The following is a 19,480-nucleotide window of genomic DNA, read 5'->3' on the forward strand; positions in this document are numbered from 1 at the left end:
CAATTCAATTTATTTCACAATATAACAAGGGAAACGCTCTCGGTGGTCTCGCCTGCATAACGCTATTCGATATGATGAAAAATGGAGGTTGGAACATTATTTATAGGCAGGGTGGCCCATTAGCATCCCCCGTAAAAAAAAATATATATATATATATGAACAACAAATGAAAACCTCTGAATATAATCAGCATTTTGAAGTGAATATTGGCTAAAAATCATCAGAACAATTATATACTTTAATTTGTACCAAGATTGATAATTTTAATGGAATATGTACAAACAATTAAAATTGATTTATTAATTCTCATGTTCAGTTGTGAAAACATAATCCAGTCTACTAACCTAAAAATGACCTTTGACCTAGACTTTGTGACCCGGAATTTGCGTCATATGAGTTGTGATACTTGATAACCCTTGCATACAAGTTTCATGGAATTTGAACACACGCTTTTGAAATGATGCTAAAAATTCAAAATCTTGATGTTGATACCACTACAAAGTCAAAATCTGCAGACCTTAAATTACATTTGACCTTGACTTTGTCACCTACAAGACTAATCACATACTTTCAAAATTATGATAACAATTCAAAATCGTAACCGACAGTTTTGATGTCAATGCAACAACATAGACTAAGTTTGTTGACCTGAAATGACCTTTGACCTTAACTTAGTGACCTGAAATTCAAATCACGTGATTGGGGATACGTGATAACCCTTTGGTCTAAGTTTCATTGAATACGAACTTATACTTTCAAAATTATATTAATTTTTTTTTAAACTTTCGATGATGATGCCACAACATAGTCCAAGTCTGTTGACCTGAAATGACCTTTGACCTTGACTTTGTGACCTGACATTCTACTCACATGATTGAAAAACTTGATAACCCTTTGGTCCAAGTTTCATTGAATACGAACTTATACTTTCAAAATTATACTACAATTATACTACAACTAATACTACGATGTTGACGCCGTCGCCGTCGCCGCCGTCACCGGAAAAGCGGCACCTATGTCTCGCTTTTTGCTACGCAGGCGAGACAAAAATCAAAGTATAGAAAGTAACAGTAAATTTAAACTATATTTACAAAGGATATATGCAGGGTTTTCCATGAAGGTTGCGAAAACCTGTGAAGTTGGATCCCCCGTTACAGAATGAAAAAGAAATACAAAATAAGCACACAACAATACATTATGAACAACAAATTTGACGGAAATAACTTATCAATATACTGCTGATATATTATGTACAAGTATTTATATGATTTACACACAATTGATAGTGATTTGTATACAAGTGTCTCTAATCTGTTTATCTAGGTAAATAATTCGAAAATTCCTCGTGGGTCTACGATTCAAATGAAATCATGAATGATAAACGTCTTTAAATGTGTGTGTGTGTGGGGGGGGGGAGGGGGGAGGGGCTCCTAACGATTTTTTTTACTTTAATTTCTCCTTTTTTCATTTTTAGATCCGAAATAGATAGACAGAAGATAATAGCATTTAATAAGCAAACAAACATAACAAACAAACAAAGACTGCATGATATATATTACAAATCATAATACATTCAAAGCTGTTTGACATCCCTCTCATAAAGAATATATGCTGTGCCATCAGTTCTATTTTAGTGTCATATGGTGTCAGATTCCTTGATACTTTTTATTCGTATATACTAAGATTCATGATATGATTCTTATTCCACTGATTCTGATTCCACTCCACTATACCACACAGAGCTACGTGCACTTCCACTATTCGTTACACACACATACAAATTATATCTGAGCGTATTTCAAAGTTTAACTTGGGATATTTTCTATACCATACCCTTGCCGTTTCCAAAAGTGACCTCCTCCCTGTTTCCTCCATCCTCATCAGCACGATAAACTCGATCTTCCTTATAGTCATTCCAGTAGATCTTCTTTTCCACGCAGTCATAGATAAAATGACCGGGTCGTTCAGTGGATGGTATAGCAGTGAAGTTTAGGTCATCTTCTAGACCTGCAACAAAAATCCAGTTTTGAGCTGTCACAAACATCTTTGCAGTCGATTCTGAAATAAACGGGTCAAAGGAGGTAATTTTATTCCACAAAGTTTTTCCTCGTACGTATATTAAAACATTCGACATTCTTTGGTATTGAGATTTTATTAATCATTTATTGACCAGCACTTCAATGAATAATAGTCTGATCAAGAATTACAACTATGTGCCCATTCAATTGTGAACAACAATGCTAATGTACAAATCAATATCTGTCGTTCTCCGTTCTTGAGAGCTGGTAAAAAGATAATAAATTAAGGTATACACTTTAGTCACATTCCAGATGCTGACATACAGTACCTTAACGAAGCATAGACAGTATACTATTTCTCTTTTTAACAACTATTCTCTGTCACAGAGGAATCGAATGACTATTTATACTACGTGTAATGCACTATAAAGATTGTTGACGTTCGTAAACTTCGTGAATTTGTGTTATGCATCTCTTGAGGTGAGTAATTACTTAACGTACATATATATTTATACAACAATAAACTTAAATGTGATGACTATAACTGCAAAGGGTTATGATTATCGAACATTCTGACCAACCATGCGAACTTAACGAATGTTAATTTACTGGATCGTACTATTAAAGTCGCAGGGTAGAAAGATGCATTTTCAAACCGCGCCAAATTTAATTTACGTTCCGACATTCTGTTAAATGGGTTCGTGTTGTTAGGAATCCACTGCTTTCTGCTCCACCAAACGTCCACATGCGGAGTCGTTTATCACTAAATTATCCAAATTTATGGATGCTTCCTTCCCAGGTGTTTATGTTGTTGAAGCATTTCATTCACCTGCTATCATTCTTTGTACAATTGCCAGAACGCAAATTACATTTTGGTTTTTATAGTTTCATGCGGAGTCGTTTATCAACTATATGTATTAAAATTTATGAATGCTTCCTTCCCAGGTGTTTGGTGTTTATGCATTTCATGGCTGTTATTATTCTTTGTACTCCAATTGTTAGACTACAAAATTGCATTTTGGTTTTATAGTATCATTCAATAAGTAAGTCAAATAAAAGAGTTTGTTCTGCACAATAAAAACAATTTGCGTCCCTATTGTACAATGTAATGTGTCCCCTCATTTTGTAATAGTTAATTTACCCATTCACATAATTGAACTACCTGCCCGATGAAGGCGGTGGTCCCGTGACCCCTGAGCACTCAACACCGTGTGGGAGTCAGTTTATGACAAACTTCTTTTATGAGACAAACCGAAGCAAACGTTTCCATATGCGAAAATTTTAAAATTTGCCCCCCCCCTCCCCTTGAGCGCCATGGGGGGGGGGGGGGGACCCCAAAAAAGGTAAAAATCACGTGTTTTTACATGATTTTTTTTCTCAAGGGGGGGGGGGGGGCCCTCGGCCCCCCCTCCCCCCTGGATCCGCCACTGCATTTTAGAACGTTCAAATCTGATAATATTATACAAATATACACTGCATTGACAGGTTCTGGTTAAAACTATGCGCAAGAGGTGACTCCAATAGTACTTTTTTTGCTGAGGGACGCAGCCCCGAAGCAAATAGTACTTTTGGAGTCACCAAGGCCCATAGTTTAACCAGTAACTCGAATAGAAGGCATGGTATATTTGTTATATATCCTGCATCAAAAATTTATTAAAAAAACAAACAAACAAACAAAACAAAAAACATTTTTGGTAAAAAAAAAGTTTAGAACAAAAAAAATATAAATTTTTATCCAAATAGATATAAAATATTTTGTTTTCATTAAATTAAGATTTGAATTTTTTTTAAATTCAATTAAAACGAAAATTCACATTTTTTTATTTCAACTCACAAATAGTAAACAAAAATAGTACTCTCATATAGTACTTTCTTAAAATAGCTCAAATATTTTTGGTCATGTGACGAGCTCTCAACCAATCAGAAGCAGACAATTTTTGATGCAGGATATAATACAATATATTTTGTCAATCATAGCAATTAATAGTACGCTATGCGTAGTGGGTTTGATACAAATGGCTATTTCTGCCTCTACCAAAGATGCTATCGGAAGTACGCCCTCTACTGTTTACCAGAATCCCTGGGCTTGTTTTTTGGCATTTTCATCCTGCGTATTTTTTTTCCCACTTTAGCTCCGGACCCAGTATGAACTCATTTGCATACAGCCAATCAGAGCTCATCTTGTCAATAACAAGCTTTAGATGCAAAATTCGAAAAGGTGCAAAGCTCTTGGCTTAACACACGTACACACAGCGCCTTGCATATATATCAGCATGCATGGTGTGCGTACATAGGTATAGGCTTACAAATGTTTCATTTCTAGTATCTCTACCTTTAGGAAATGTATTACAGATTTACACCTCTAATAATATCAGCTTACGAAATTGCTGTGGAAACTGTTACTTAGCACCAAGGATAGGCCTTTCTCGTCATCGAAGCCACTATACAGGGCGTATCATAATAAAGGATATTGAAGTTTAATGACGATTTATATGAAAACTACTGATTTCATAATCAAGCATTTTATGTCTGTTGTAAAGGACAGAATGTCCTCTTGTTAATGACACCCCGATCATACTACTACTGTCACAGTTGACTGAATAACAAAGTATTGCTGTCCACCATGTGAAAGGTGCACTGTGCCAAGTTTGATAACATTTCCTTCTTAGACACATAATCCACTCATTGTTCAGCATTTCAATATGTCTGGGCTGACACAAGCACTAATCTTTAGAATTTATCTGTGAAGGCTAACTTGTCACAGTGCACCTTTCACATGGTGGACAGCAATGCTTTGTTATTCAGTCAACTGTGACAGTAGTAGTATGATCGGGGTGTCATTAAAAAGAGGACATTCTGTCCTTTACAACAGACACAAAATGCTTGATTATGAAATCAGTAGTTTTCACATAAATCGTCATTAAACTTCAATATCCTTTATTATGATACGCCCTGTATATTATAGGGACTCATTTCTAAAGATTTTACGGTTGCGAAGGCCTATCCTTGAGTGCTAGAGTAATTGTAACTTAGTGCCAAGTAACAGTTTTTTAACAGCAATTTCATAGGCTGATATTATTAGAGGTGTAAATCTGCAATAAACCTGCTAAAGGTAGAGATGCTAGAGCAGAAATGAAACATTTGCAAGCATATGCCTATGCACGCACACTATGCATGCTGATATAGGCGCTGTGTGTACGTGTGTGAAGCCCAGAGCTTCGCACTGTTTTGAATTTCGCATCTTAGCACGCCTAAATCTTGTTATTGACAAGATGAGCTCTGATTGGCTGTATGCAAATGAGTTCATACTCGGGGTACGGAGTATAAAATACAATTTTGTCTCACCAGTGATTCATTAAAGACACTGACAGGCTCGTATCAGGAGGCTCATGTTCTGTATATATGGGTTGATTTGACAACACAATAAGGCTCCAGAACTTGGGGTTTTTAGCGATCGAATAGCATCATGTCTGATCACGGTAAACAGGGATGGACAAGTACTGTAAAGGTGAGAATTAAAGGTTTTCTGATTGTTTGAATAGTTAAACAACTTGTGAAAGAGTATGTATCAGAGTAATGCCCATTTCGCGTGCATACTGCCTTTATAAAGTGAGTTTGTTCATTGTTTGATTATATATGTTATGTATTGTTATAGAAATTAACACAGCCACGATACGCAATTTCTTCTTGTAAGGAGGCTCATTATTTATTGTGTTTTTGCATATTTTCGAATGCAATGCTTTCCCATAATGTCTACCTTTGCAAAGGAAATCCAGATTTTACCATCCTTTACTAGAATAATGATTTAAGTCATGATCAAGTTTTTTGATTCATGGTGAAGTTTAATTCCTCCTCTGGTGTGATGTGACGTAATTTAATAATTTACGTCGGCCTTATGCCAAAAGGGCCTTTACTGCTTTTTGCCTTTTCGAGATAATCGCTTTTAAGGGTTTTGGCCTCTCTAATCATCAACAGTTTGTGGTCATTTTTTTTTTGGTTTTGAAGTCAATTTCGATAAATATGTTAAATTATTAAGTCTACATGAAATGTGTTAAATTTGTTTTAAAATATTCAAAAGTTTTCATGCTATGTGCAATACACATGTTAGGGGATTTTTGGCATATGGCTTAAATGTAGCGTATTTATGCCAGAAGGGGCGTAACCTACACGGCATTATGCCAAAAGGGCCTTATCCTGCCGTTATCGTACGCACCCGTAGTGAGCGCCCTTCTGGCAAAAAGAAATGTTCTTGTTTCGCGACACTTTTGGTTTGCCCATGGAACTATTACGGATGGACATTCATCGTTTTTTTAACGAATTCATTGTGATTGTCTCCGTCAATGTCGTCTCAATAACATTCCCTACATGTTCCTTCACTTTGATCTCATGATGGTCACCGCCAAAAAGCCGGGACAGAATCAAGATAGTGATTTTACAACACTTGTATTGCCACAACTAATTTACCTTTTCTCAGTTCTTTGTATTAGAATACCTCGCTCCTTTTTCTCAGAGTTGAATAAGGTTTTTTTACAAGTTTATTTGGAGTTGAGGTAGAGACAGAGTGCAGAGATTATCTATAAGTAATGATTATAAAAATGCAGGCCTTAATGATCGATCCCTTATCTTTTGCCATTGCCCAGAAAATGACTTGGGTTAAAAACTTTCTTGATGAAAATTTTGATGCTCCTTCGAAAAATATTGAACTATCCTTTTTGGAGAAATTTAATCAAGACGTTTTCCTTTTGTGGAAGTGCAATGCACATGAGTGTGTTTTGAACTCTCTGGGCAATGTTCAGTTGGCTGATTCATTGCGTTCATGGTATTTATACAGAGAAGAAGCCACCAAGGAATTTTATGGTCATAAATTCTCAGAATTAAGTGCTTGTCAATTTATTCATCTCATTTTGTAAGTTATAAATTATTGTTAAGCATTTTATACTATTATGTAACTTTCCTCCCCAATAATAATCATATCAAATGTTTCTAATGTAAGCACCAAGTTATTGATTTGAAAATGTATATATTTATGTGATGAACGTAAAGACATAATGATGTAATGAAAGTAATCAAGGATATAATAGTAATTGCTCCAACTATTGTTATCCTGATATATATATATATATATATATTTATTTATTTTCTCATATTGTGAATTTTTATTCTGTTCTTTACTCTTAATTTTCCAGGATGCAGACTGTGGGGGGGGGGGGGGGGTGACATGCTTTCGAGTAATAGCAATTTAAATTGCTTTTGTCACCCCTGACCAGCAGATTGTATCCTTCTCTCTATCTCCTCTCCACTTTCATAAAGCTGTTTGAATGTATTATGAAATGTCTATGTATTCTCTGATTGTTATACTCATTGTATGTTTTCCGATTGGTCAAATAAATAATAATAATAATAATAATAATAATAATAATCATTATGGTAAAATAAATTAGTCCGTTCAAAATCCAAATCGTATTTTAACTATGAATATATGAATATTCTTACAATCTCAGATTTGGTTAATCCTCCTTTCCCTGGGCATAAACTTTTTGAAGAACTAGTACTAGATTTCGGTATTTCTTCTTTAGATAGAATTAAATTAAATTTTTTGATAAAGAATATTCTAGAGCAGTGGATAGTGGATTTTGAGGTTTATGATACTATAGTGCTTAATTTGTTACAATATAAAAGAGGTCCTAAGAATGCTTACATTGTGCTACTTGGCTCGCATCTTCCAGCTAAGAGATATGCTTATTGGAAAGATAATGTATTGGTACCTATTAATGTTAACTGGGAAAAGGTTCATTGCACTAATTTCTTTTGTACTCTTGATACTAAATTAAGGTCTTTTTATTTTAAAGTCTTTCACAAAGCCATTGCAGTGAATTGTTTCCTATTTAAGACCAAGAGGAAAGATTCGCCTAATTGCTCTTTATGTGAAAAGAAAGAGGAAACTTTAGTTCATTTATTTATACTATTATATCCTTGATTACTTTATGTGAAAAGGTTACTCCGATTTTGGATAATCTTGAGACTGTCATTTGTCAGAAATTAAATTCCAACTTACCTGTAACCAATTTAGAATTATTTTTTTGTTGGCATCTGCAGTGACAGGTTTGTCTCATATCTGTTTTTGCTATTGAAATATCATATTTATTCATGCAAGTTTAGAAAAATGCTCCCCAATTTCACAGCGTTCAAATCACTGGTTAAGAAACAAAAATAATTGGAATATCTGTCAGCCAAAAAGATAAGTAAATTGCCTAGTCACTTTAAAAAATGGCGTTTTGACCTTTAAGCTTTTGTGTCATCATATAAAGACCTTTCTTTTTCCTCTTTGTTTTTAATATGATCTTACAGTGATCTTGTTATGTAATATTTTGTCTTTTGTACTCCCATGTCTACTTCTGTACATATTCCTGTGCCCCTTTACAGAGATACAAGTATTTATTGTTACTCCAACCTCCTTTTTTTTCTTTTCCCCTTTTACATTGCTGTTAGTTATTTCCCATAGTCAAATAATTTCACTTTTCTTGTGTGCATATAATTTTTGTTTACAAATTACATTGCCACTGTGTAACATGAGCAATAGCCTCGATTGGAATTGGGTCAGTTTACGCGTGTTTCCTTATTGCCTAATCAGGAATGCGTTGTATTTGTATCACTTCAGTTGATTTCCCCACGCTCTGTCTGCGCAATTTGCCGACTGGGTGTCTGGAGTGGGCTAGCCTTTAAACAAGGCCACATGCCTGATAGACGCCGAGCGACTAAAAAGAGACTAATCGCGAAAACCTGAATGAACGCCAGTGCGAATTGTCCAGACCTGTGGCCTTTATCAATCTGGTTTGGATTTCTTATGTTAAGCTACAGTCCCATATACGTCCCGGACCGTCCCGGACCATCCCGGACCCCATCCGGGGTGATCCGGGATTCGGTCCGTGTTGACACCGTGTTGGCACCGGGGTGGTCCTGGATGGTCCTGGATGGTCCTGGATGGTCCTGGGCGGTCCGGGAGTCGACCCCGGATGTTTTTGACGGTCAAAAACTGCCGGGGTGGTCCGGGACGGTCCGGGACAATAGTTTGATCCGGGGTGATCCGTGTAGCCACCGTGCTGGGTCCGGGGTCATCCGTAGTGGCGCCGGGGCGGTCCGTGTTGATCCGTGGCAGTCCGGGAGTGAGTTATTGATCGCACAGGACCATCCAGGACCATCCAGGACCATCCAGGACCATCCAGGACTACCCCGGTGCCAACACGGTGTCAACACGGACCGAATCCCGGATCACCCCGGATGGGGTCCGGGATGGTCCGGGACGGTCCGGGACGTATATGGGACTGTAGCTTAAAAGCATCACACTTTTTTTAACAAAACATCCCGGACCATCCCGGATCACCCCAGACCATGGTCCGGGATGGTCCGGAGTGGTCCGTGCTCGTCCGTGCTGGTCCGGCTTTATATGGGACTGGGGCTTTAACCCTTGTTTCCGACTGGAACTCGCTTCAGAAAACGTAGTGTCCAATCAGCGAACGTATCCTAGCACGACGTCAGCATATAGTATCCATCACACACACACACACACACACACACACACAGTAAACTCTACGTAGTGCGAACATGGACCTACATGCATACTATACGTACGTGCTAAGACCACTGACCACTGACCTCTACATGGAACGAATCACGAACGAAGCCGACTAGGAGATCGCCGTTCTGATTGGTCAATGAATCCAAAGTAGGCGTATTGGCCTACTAATATGTATCTATGAATAATTCATGCGGAGAAGTGAAACCCACTTTCCAAAAGGCCTCATGACATTCGTCATTCGGTCGCGCGTTCACTCCGGGTATCTAGACTCATCTCTGCCGCTTAGCCAGAGTCAACGAGGCCTTGTCAAAAGGCTAGGAGTGGGCGGGGTCGAGGTGTGAGGCGATCTGTCTTACCCGCATGTTGCATGTGGATTGTGTGTGTTGGGGGGGGGGGGGGGGGGGCGCTTGTGTGTTTGAGTGTTAGTATGAAAGTGCTGAGGGTGTGTGTGTGAGGGGGAGGGGGGGGGGGGTAGAGCGGATTGTCTCATTCCTCGACTTTGCTCCTCCAACCTGTTGGTGGTCTGGAGTTTCCATTGTACCTGTGGATGGCTTATTTTTACTCCCTTTTCTTCATTTTGGGCCCAACGAAATTTTCAGTTTCTGATGCAATGCTATCTCGAGGTTCTTGCTTTTGTACTTGTAATTGTTATAATTCTGATTATTTCTATTACGTGTACTCTGCCTTGTTCCCCCCCCCCCAGATCATCTCAATCGTTTGTAAATATCTTAATTTGTCATTAATTTCTTTTGTAACACAGCATTCGATTTTTTGGGAAAGTTTGAATATGTTATGATTTGATTTCTTAATAAACACATAAAATCAAATTTAAAAAAATAAAAATAAAAAAAAGATAGTGATTTTACACTTGTTAATCTACATGCGCAAAAGATAATAACTTGCCTAAATCATGGAAAATAGATGTGCAGTTCTGGCTTATAATCAAAAATTGTTGTTCCGTGTACTGTACATGTATTTTATTTTGAAAAACATGTTGATATTACCAGATAGAGGTTATTTTTGGATTTTTTGGTTATGATTTAAAATCCCGTTTCCCCCTATTTTCTCATAATATTCCAGAGTTACAACAAACAGGGCTAATACAGATCATGGCCTTCTAATTGTTTTATAAGGTCATAGGTGTGTGCGAAAGTTTGCGAATCAGTAATAATACATTTCATATCACCAAAATCGTCTGCTTGTCAACTTTGCTGCTCCCAAATGGGGATGCTTTTATTTAAGACACACTCTTACAGAGAACACCATCCAAAAAAAAAAAGAGAGTGAAACTGCTCCTTTGTCAATGACCGAAAATGCTTACGCAGTCGTTATTGTTAAAACAGCTGAATATTCGCATTAAAAGCACACATAAGAAGGCGGTGACTATAATTGGATCAAAGAAAGAATCACGTTGAATGTCCATCCGTAATTGGTCCATGGTTTGCCAGAAGCCCCCGCTACGGCTATTGGATCACGAAAACTGATACAACTGATTAATTAAAATGTTAGAAAAGGTATTTTTGATTTCTGAATATTTGTATTACTATGAAGCAGCTTTCGGTGAAGTAATTTTTTTAGAGATTGTACATTTACTGATTAAGGACAAATTTTCCGTTGTTTATATGTATTACAGTCCCATACGTTGACATCTGCGTCTTTCATGAGTCAGTCGCATTGCATGCATCCACATCTGACTTAGATCTCACTCATAATTCATGAGCTAAATTCATGATATATACTTTCAGCGATTATTAGAGAGAGACAGAGAGAGAGAGAGAGAGAGAAAAAGAGATAACAGAGAGACGAAGAGTTGTACTTGAAAGAATGCATAAAGAGATGCTTGGAGAACAAGAGAAAAGGAACGGACAATTGTAGACATGTGGCGAGGAGATTAAGGGAGAGGGGAAAGGGTAGAGAGATAGAGAGAGAGAGAGAGAGAGAGAGAAAGAAAGAGAGAGAGCACTAGAGGGAGAGAGAAAGAAAGAGAGAGAGAGCGATAGAGAGAGATAGAGGGGGAGTTTCATTTTAATGCAATTCAAATCGATTCCATTCAATTCAATTCAATTTTGTCTGAATTAAGCGATAGTTTATTTGACTTAAACCACAGACATTTATTCTTCATGTATTCATTAAACTGGTCTATCAGTGAATATCAATTTGTATGGCTTAAAAACAAAGAAGTGTCATCAGCAAACTGTACACATTTTAAGGAATGAGAAGAGTTGCATATGTCATTTATATATAAAAGGAAAAAAGGGGCCCTAAATTTGACCCTTGTGGAATTCGAGATTTAATCAGCACTTTGATAAAACTGTATCCATTATATTCAGTAAATTGGTACCTTTGTGAAAAATAACTCTTAATCCAATTTAACGCAATACCTCTAGCACCATAATTAACTAATTTCTTAAAGAGAATAGAAATATCAACGTTATCAAACGCCTTACTCAGGTCCATAAAGACACCAAATATAAACTGTTTTAAATTCAAGGCATTAACAATAATATCATAAACAGATATTAAAGCATGGTCAGTAGAAAAATGGGTTCAACATCCAAATTGATTATCATGTAATATATGGTGTTTAGATACAAATGTGTATGTTCTATCATAGTCTAATCTCTCCTAGATTTTTGAGAAACATGACAAAAGTGGTATAGGACGATAATTACCAATAGTGTGCTTATCCCCCTTTTTAAAGGTAGTGATAGTGTTGGATACTTTTAGCTGTGAAGGTACTATTCCCATTTAAGGAAAGATAAAAAGAGAGAGAGAAAGAGAGGGAGAGGGAAAAGAGAGAGACAAATTTTGTGTAAGTTAACGTATAATTAATTGTTTCAACGTTTCAACGTTTGCTTTTTCTTTTAGCAGTCTAACCCTTGGAAAACCAATTTCCTCATCGTGAACATGACTGTTTGCTGCAACAGGTAACCTCCTAATTTTGTTTAAATTCAAATATTCTAAAAAAGCCTTGACAAGAAATGAAAATAAGAATATAAACAAACATCCTTATGAATTATTGTTGACGTTATTTGCCGAAGTAGTGAGGGTGTGTGTGTGTGTGTGTGGAAAGAGGGTACATTTATTATGTTATTATATTATTTATAAAAGTACTATCTTCAGCTACGTTTCATTTCACGTCATTGCAAACATTTATTTTGCTCGTTCAAATACCCACCTCTCTTCCCCCGCCACCTCCATCCGATTGGTCAAAATTGGAGTCGTGATTTTAGCCATTCCCGTAAAGAAAAGAACAATGCCAGTAATGATCAATTGTTCTTGAGTGAAATTCCGGCAAGATTGACACAGTTTTTATTGTGGGGCCTCACAGTAACGATGCCATTGCTTAGTTAGTTAGGGCCATGAATTATGGCTCAAGGCATGTCCACACATAGGATTTTGTTCATGTTGGGGGTCGGGGCAAAATGCAATGAATTATTTATAGTTTATTGCATTTTCTTTGCTTTTTTTTATTTGTGGGGGCGGCGACGTACCTTAGCCCCCGCTGCGTACAGTCATGATTCAATGGCTAAGCAATGGCCTCGTTACTGTGAGCCCCCAGGATCAAAACCGTGTCGATGTGCTTTATCAGTGCCCTTTTGTGAGGCATTAAAGGCCCACTGCACTACTTGTAGCTACTTGCGCCCTCTATATAACAAAAAATGCCTAATCGGTGACCATTAGTCCCCCATGATCCTCTTTTTCTCATGTTAACTGAGAGACGAGTTGATGAGATAACTACCTGTCCAGTGACCTTGCAGGGCGGTCTAATCCATCCTGTAAACTATGACAGATAAGCTTTAATACTCATTACTGTCAGTTATGACTTAAGGACGTAGGTCCCCTAGTTGATTAGCATAGTAGCATACACATGCTTTAGCAGTCACGCAAAACAAACACTCACAAATTATTATTTAATAAAATCTGAGAATGTATACTATTATCTAGATCTATGAGGAACAAATTATTGTCAAAATCATTCCATTAATTGGGGTTAAAATAAATATCCCACCATTACGACCAACAGTGTACTATTACACCGGTTATTGGTTTCAGTGCTTGCCCGCACACACTGTGTGCACAATCTCCACTCCCTTGAGAGGATTCTAGCCAGGCGTTACTTTTACGCTCAAAAACTGTTTGACCAACATTGACGGTCGCATCCTACCGGGTACTAATTTTAACGCCTGGGTGGAGAGTAGTAAGTGTAGGTTAATATTCTGCCAAAGGATATTAGTGCCGTGTCGGGATTCGAATCCTCGACCTTCGCATCTCCAGTCAAGCGCCTTAAACCACGTTCACGACACTCCCGATCAATTGCAGATGACTTTTAACGCTATATAATAATAATAATAATACATAAGATTTATAAGGCGCCAATTCCACTTGACAGTCAAATGCTCAAGGCGCAGCTTGTGCAAAAGATGAAATACATACATGAAACAACCTTACTGCATCAAAATTTGATTGATTTTACCATTATTTATGTCAAATACGGTGTCGCCATCATAGGTCTTGTTTAGTATTTCCATGGCTATACTAACGTTTTTCGCCTAATACGTCATATTTTTGCTCAGCGATGAAACATTTTTAGCGGTATGCTTTTTGACTTTGAGATATTGCAGACCTATCCAAAGAAAAGTCAACGTTTTATGATTTAATGGAAATATGAATGAACTTAGAATAAAGAATAACAAGGAATAACAAATATATCCTTTGTCAGTATAGCACAAAAGCAAATAAAAACAAAATTTTCCGCAACCCTCGAAATTATGGGCCAACAGGGTTAACATTTTCGGCAGTTACCGGGTTACGAAATAACAACTGGTCCAGATAGGCTCGTCTATACAGCAGGTCTCAGAAAAAAAAGAAACCGAGAATTATCGATGTTTTATCATAAGTTAATCACAAATATAATTAATAATGGACACATATGGCTGATCGTTAAAGAAACAGAGTTAAAGATAAACTTGAGTTCTGGTTTAAAAAAAGTAAATGAATTCTCACAGAATAAAAAAAACTTACACTGAATGTTCAAGATTACAAATAAATGTAATTTGCCAAACAATTTTGGTAGAAAATGTATACAGGCTGAGTAACGAGCACTGAGAGATGAGGAAATCAAGGATAGTAACCCGACACCATTTGTGTAGTCCCATATACATCTTTCTCTGTACAGTGCCTGTTACTTTACCGAGACCGGGCTAAATGATTTTGATGACTCCAAAACCTTGCAGTACACACCAATACTTACATGCAACATGATCAACTTTTTCTAATCCATTACATACCTTTTCTTTCACAATGCAATCGCATGACCAGAACTCAACTTTATCTTCAAGTCTTTTATCAACTCTGTTTGTTGCTACGGCAGGCAGCCAGTGAAAAGGAATATGTTTAATCAAATTATGGAAATGGAAGCATTACTTTAAACAAACAGAACATTGTTATTACTGGGTCATTTTGCCTGATTGAGGTGTCATATGAAATGGGAGAAACTGAACTTTCTAGAACTTTGATTTTCTCTTTGAGATTCAGATACTGCCCGTCAAATTATTTTTTTGGTACCCTCTCTTCAAATTGTTTTAATCACTCATGCGTGAAATATGCATTTATATGAGTTACACCAAGTGAAAGAGGAATATCGAAGAGTTACAAATAAGTGTCATTTATTAATTATAATTGTGATTAAGTTATGATAAAACATCGATAATTCTCGGTTTTGTTTTTTGGGGGACGCACTATATATATATATATATATATATATATATATATATATAGAGCTGAAACATGAGCCGTACGTCAAAGTAATGCGAAGTCACTGCGAATATGCGTATTTCATAACATGATGTCAACAAGTCGATAACTAGTTTTTAGGTCGACAGCTTTCGATTTGCATTACTTTAGATTTCGCATTTTCAGAGAGCTGTTACTCCTCTGACAGGTCGTGAAATACAATATAGTAATGTTATGGTCGTCTATGGCTCATTAGTTTTCCGTTGATATTTAATTCATCCATTTCATTTTCTAATGGGATAAGTGGCCAACCGAATAATAACGGCACAATTTGGAAGCAATAATCATTCAGGCTTATCATAACGTACATTTAATTATAATTAAGGCTTCTATTTTATAAACTCCCTTTTACACGGCGCATGTTAGTTATTTATGAAGTTTCAATCTTATCAAATTATTCAATTTGAGGTGGGGTATAGAGGTTGCTCAATCCCCCATTGTTTTGCCATCGAGTAAAGAACATAAATTATATTTCTTAAATTTCTTAGAAATGTAAGAAATACATTGCTCGCATATAAGTACGCATTACAGCCTCTCTCACCAACAATGGCACAACAAATAAATTAAGATGTAAGATTTCATTTATGCATCCTCTGCAACTTTTTTAAACAGCTGATCGTATGTTTGTCTTTGTATATTAAATAAGCCCTCATCCATGATCCAAAATTAAGGTGTTCTTCACGTTATCTTTAAATTTCTGCTGTCATGCTGAAGTATAATGTGTTTTCTTGTATGGTAAATTATTTTCAAATAGAAGTTGCCTTCAAGTTATTTGTACGATGCCATGTCAAAAGAAAATAAATATCCGCTATCTGGTAATTCATCTCATTTGATTGTGTAACTCCAACGCTGCGTTTTTCAACCGGGGTACCGCAAGAGAATGCTAGTTACACTTGGAAAACGTTTGTTTTGTGAAAACATACTTCAGAAACGGTTAGAGTATGTAATCACACGAGAGATATATAATTTTAAAGATAAAGTGTCTTTCTTCTTCGCTCGCTGACAATATTTTGACAGCAAGACGCCCGAATACACATTATATCTTTTATTTCGAGATAACATTGTTACCACACCAATTTCATTTAAAAGAACATGAAAAATATAGGAAACGAGAGGCCCGAATATCCTCATATTCGTGTATCAAGGTCACGACCGAATATATCACTTTTTATTCATGTATATTCGGCGGCAAAGTGCCCGCATATAGTGTTTTAAATCGTTTTTAGTGTGTTGATTACAAACTAATTTTTTACCAATTTGAAGAAAAATAAATCTCCTTTGTTTATCCTTAAATGTGCCTGCACGTGTGTATATAGCACTTGATGAGTGCCAGAGTCATGCAAAATAATAATCTGTGAAGACTTTGCAATGTGGAAGAAACCGTGACTAACAAAAAGTTGAAATATCGCTGCTCCATAGAAATGTATTTCTGTGAGAAGCGCTGTTCAGTTACCTAAAAACTTATATCCTTCGTGGAAATCAGCAACCACTGTATGACTGGCGTTGCATATATTAAAATTAAAGGGAAATGTGTAGTAATAAGGAAGATAATGTGCATTGGATCTTATGGGCTCGTAGCCATCTCTCAAAGTGTCAGATCTTATTTTTCTATTGAATCATGATTGTCTATGAGGGTAGTTGTCCTCGGGGGTAATTGTCCTCGGGGGTACTTCTCCGGTGAGTAACTTTCCCGGGGGTAGTTCACCTTGGGAGTAATTGTCCTCGGGGGGGGGGGGGGGGTAATTGTCCTCGGGGGGTAGTTATCCTTGGGGGTAATGTTCCTTGGGGGGTAATTGTCTGGGGGGTAATTTTCCGGGAAGGTGGGGGGGGGGTAATTGTCCTCGGGGGGGAGGGGGTAATTGTCCTCGGGGTGATTGCCCAAGGGGGTAATTGTCCTAGAACCCTTTATCGCCTGTGGATACGGGTGAATACCAGTACTTCAGAAATTCATAATTTTTCCTATTTTTCCCGATCCAATTCTCTCCCCCCCCCCCCTCTCTCTCTCTCTCTCTCTCTTCCCCTTCCCCTCTACTCCCACCTCCCCTCTGCCCTTGTCTCTCTCTCTCTGTCTCTCTCGAGTCCATACTCTCTATATATATCTAGTGCTCTCTATTTCTCCCTCCCTTCCTCGTTCTGTCTTTCTATCTCCCTCTCTCCGTTCCTCTACCTCTCCCTACCTGTACCTCTCCCTTTCTCTCCACTCCCACTCTCTCTTTCTTTCTCTACCTCTCCCTCCACTCCCTCCTCTTCTCTCTCTTACTCTCTTTTCCTCTCTCTCTCTCTCTCTGTCTCTCTTTGTATCTCTATTCCTCCGTCTCCCCCCTTTATCTCTCTCTTTCTCTCCCTCTCCCTCACTCCCTTTCCCTTCCTATCTCTTTCCCTGCCTCTTTATATCTTTCTCTGTGTCTCTCCCTATCGCTCCTTGTTTTTTCCTTCTCTTTTCACCCTGTTTCACTGTATTTTATGGCCTCCATCTGGAGACGTCAATTTTGCTCAAATGGATATATAAATATAGATTTATAAGGCGCATGTTGCTATGTTGGGCAATCAGATATCAAATAATTTACAAAAGTGTCCAGCGTGGCCAATCTATAAAGTACTTTGCGTTCCTGAAAAACGAAACCAAAAATCAAATGGTTATTGCATCAAATTATGAGCTGTGAAAATGCTTTTCATAAAGTAACATGCTTTTATATGATACATTGATAACTTCAATCCATACACGCTTTACCTACCAACATTGTAATCAATAGACCACGTCAACATCCATTTGTGCCAGATTTTGGATCATACATGAACATGACCTAAGGGAAACATATTATTTCGTGAAAAATGAATGCCATCATCATAAAGTAAATGAAAAATGTTATCGATGATGAGGGTATTAAAGAAGGTATTTTGTTTGTGAATTGTTATAAACAGTGATTTTCCTCATGGTCGTTATTCTCCCACTTAAATATATTGTCAAGCCCTCTCGTTTTGAGGGAAGTTCTAAATTAGTATTATCTTTCAAATGCCGTTGGAATTTTACCTCTTCATATTGTTGGCCTGCAAATGGGTCATAGTACCTTTAATGGACGTGATAGAGTAATGTGCAATGTAATAATTATTTTGATTTATATATGTCTATGCGATTTACAAAGTAGTGGCTAAAGAGGAGGACTTTTACATTGTTCCTTACATGACCTTTCTCTTTACCTTTGTATTAGCTATCTACAAGGTAGTGTTTAAAACGAATTAAATTTGCAAGGGTGAGCAGTACATTTAAGTAATGCGAAGTCACTGCGAATATGCGTATTCCATAACATGATGTCAACAAGTCGATAACTAGTTTTTAGGTCGACAGCTTTTGATTTGCATTACTTTTGATTTCTCATTTTCAGAGAGCTGTTACTCCTCTGACAGGTCGTGAAATACAATATAGTTAACGTTATGGTCGTCTATGGCTCATTAGTTTTTCATTGATATTTAATTCATCCATTTCATTTTGTAATGGGATAAGGGGCCAACTGAATAATAACGGCACAATTTGGAAGCAATAATCATTCAGGCTTGTGCACTGTAATGTGCAATGTAAATAATTATTTTGATTTATATATGTCTATGCGATTTACAAAGTAGTGGCTAAAGAGGAGGACATTTACATTGTTCCTGACATGCCCTTTTTTTCTTCTTTTCCTTAGCTATCTACAAGGTAGTGTCCAAAACGAATTAAATTTGCAAGGGTCATGAAGAAAAAACAGATTTAATGGGCAAGTTAAAGGTCGATCTGTTAAGCGGTTGATTTCTCGAATTCTATACGTTATAACAAAGTTAGATGTGTTTATTAAAATCTCTGATTTAGTATGCCTGTGTTTCGTTTAAATTATATGTATAGACAATACATAGACTAGTTTAAATGTATCAGAGAAGTTTCTTGGACTTGAGTTGAAACAAAAATACATTTTTATTCATACAAAGCATTACTGTGATATAATCATTCCTTGAGTTTGAAGGCTGCGCCACCAAGTAGGCGCCATTAACCGCGTAGTTTCGTTTCTTGCCGGTAAAGGTCCTTGACTTGTTGCGACTATAAGATGGAAATTTCTTA

General features: G+C 37.1%; 1 protein-coding gene across 2 annotated transcripts in view; it reads left to right on the plus strand.

Annotated features, from left to right (window-relative positions):
- The first annotated feature begins 5,388 nt into the window (after positions 1–5,388).
- Positions 5,389–19,480, plus strand: part of LOC100893033 (EGF-like repeat and discoidin I-like domain-containing protein 3) — a 40,900-nt gene continuing 26,808 nt past the window's right edge. The window contains exons 1-2 of one of the 2 annotated variants that reach the window (XM_030982922.1): positions 5,389–5,526; positions 12,463–12,521. In XM_030982922.1, coding sequence (XP_030838782.1) covers positions 5,485–5,526; positions 12,463–12,521 — 101 coding nt within the window. In that variant the 5' untranslated portion in view covers positions 5,389–5,484. The remainder of the gene's footprint in view (positions 5,527–12,462; positions 12,522–19,480) is intronic. The other variant, XM_030982923.1, reaches the window with a different exon arrangement.

Source organism: Strongylocentrotus purpuratus, unplaced genomic scaffold, assembly GCF_000002235.5.
Source record: "Strongylocentrotus purpuratus isolate Spur 01 unplaced genomic scaffold, Spur_5.0 spur5_scaffold_13, whole genome shotgun sequence".
Lineage (NCBI taxonomy): Eukaryota > Metazoa > Echinodermata > Echinoidea > Camarodonta > Strongylocentrotidae > Strongylocentrotus > Strongylocentrotus purpuratus.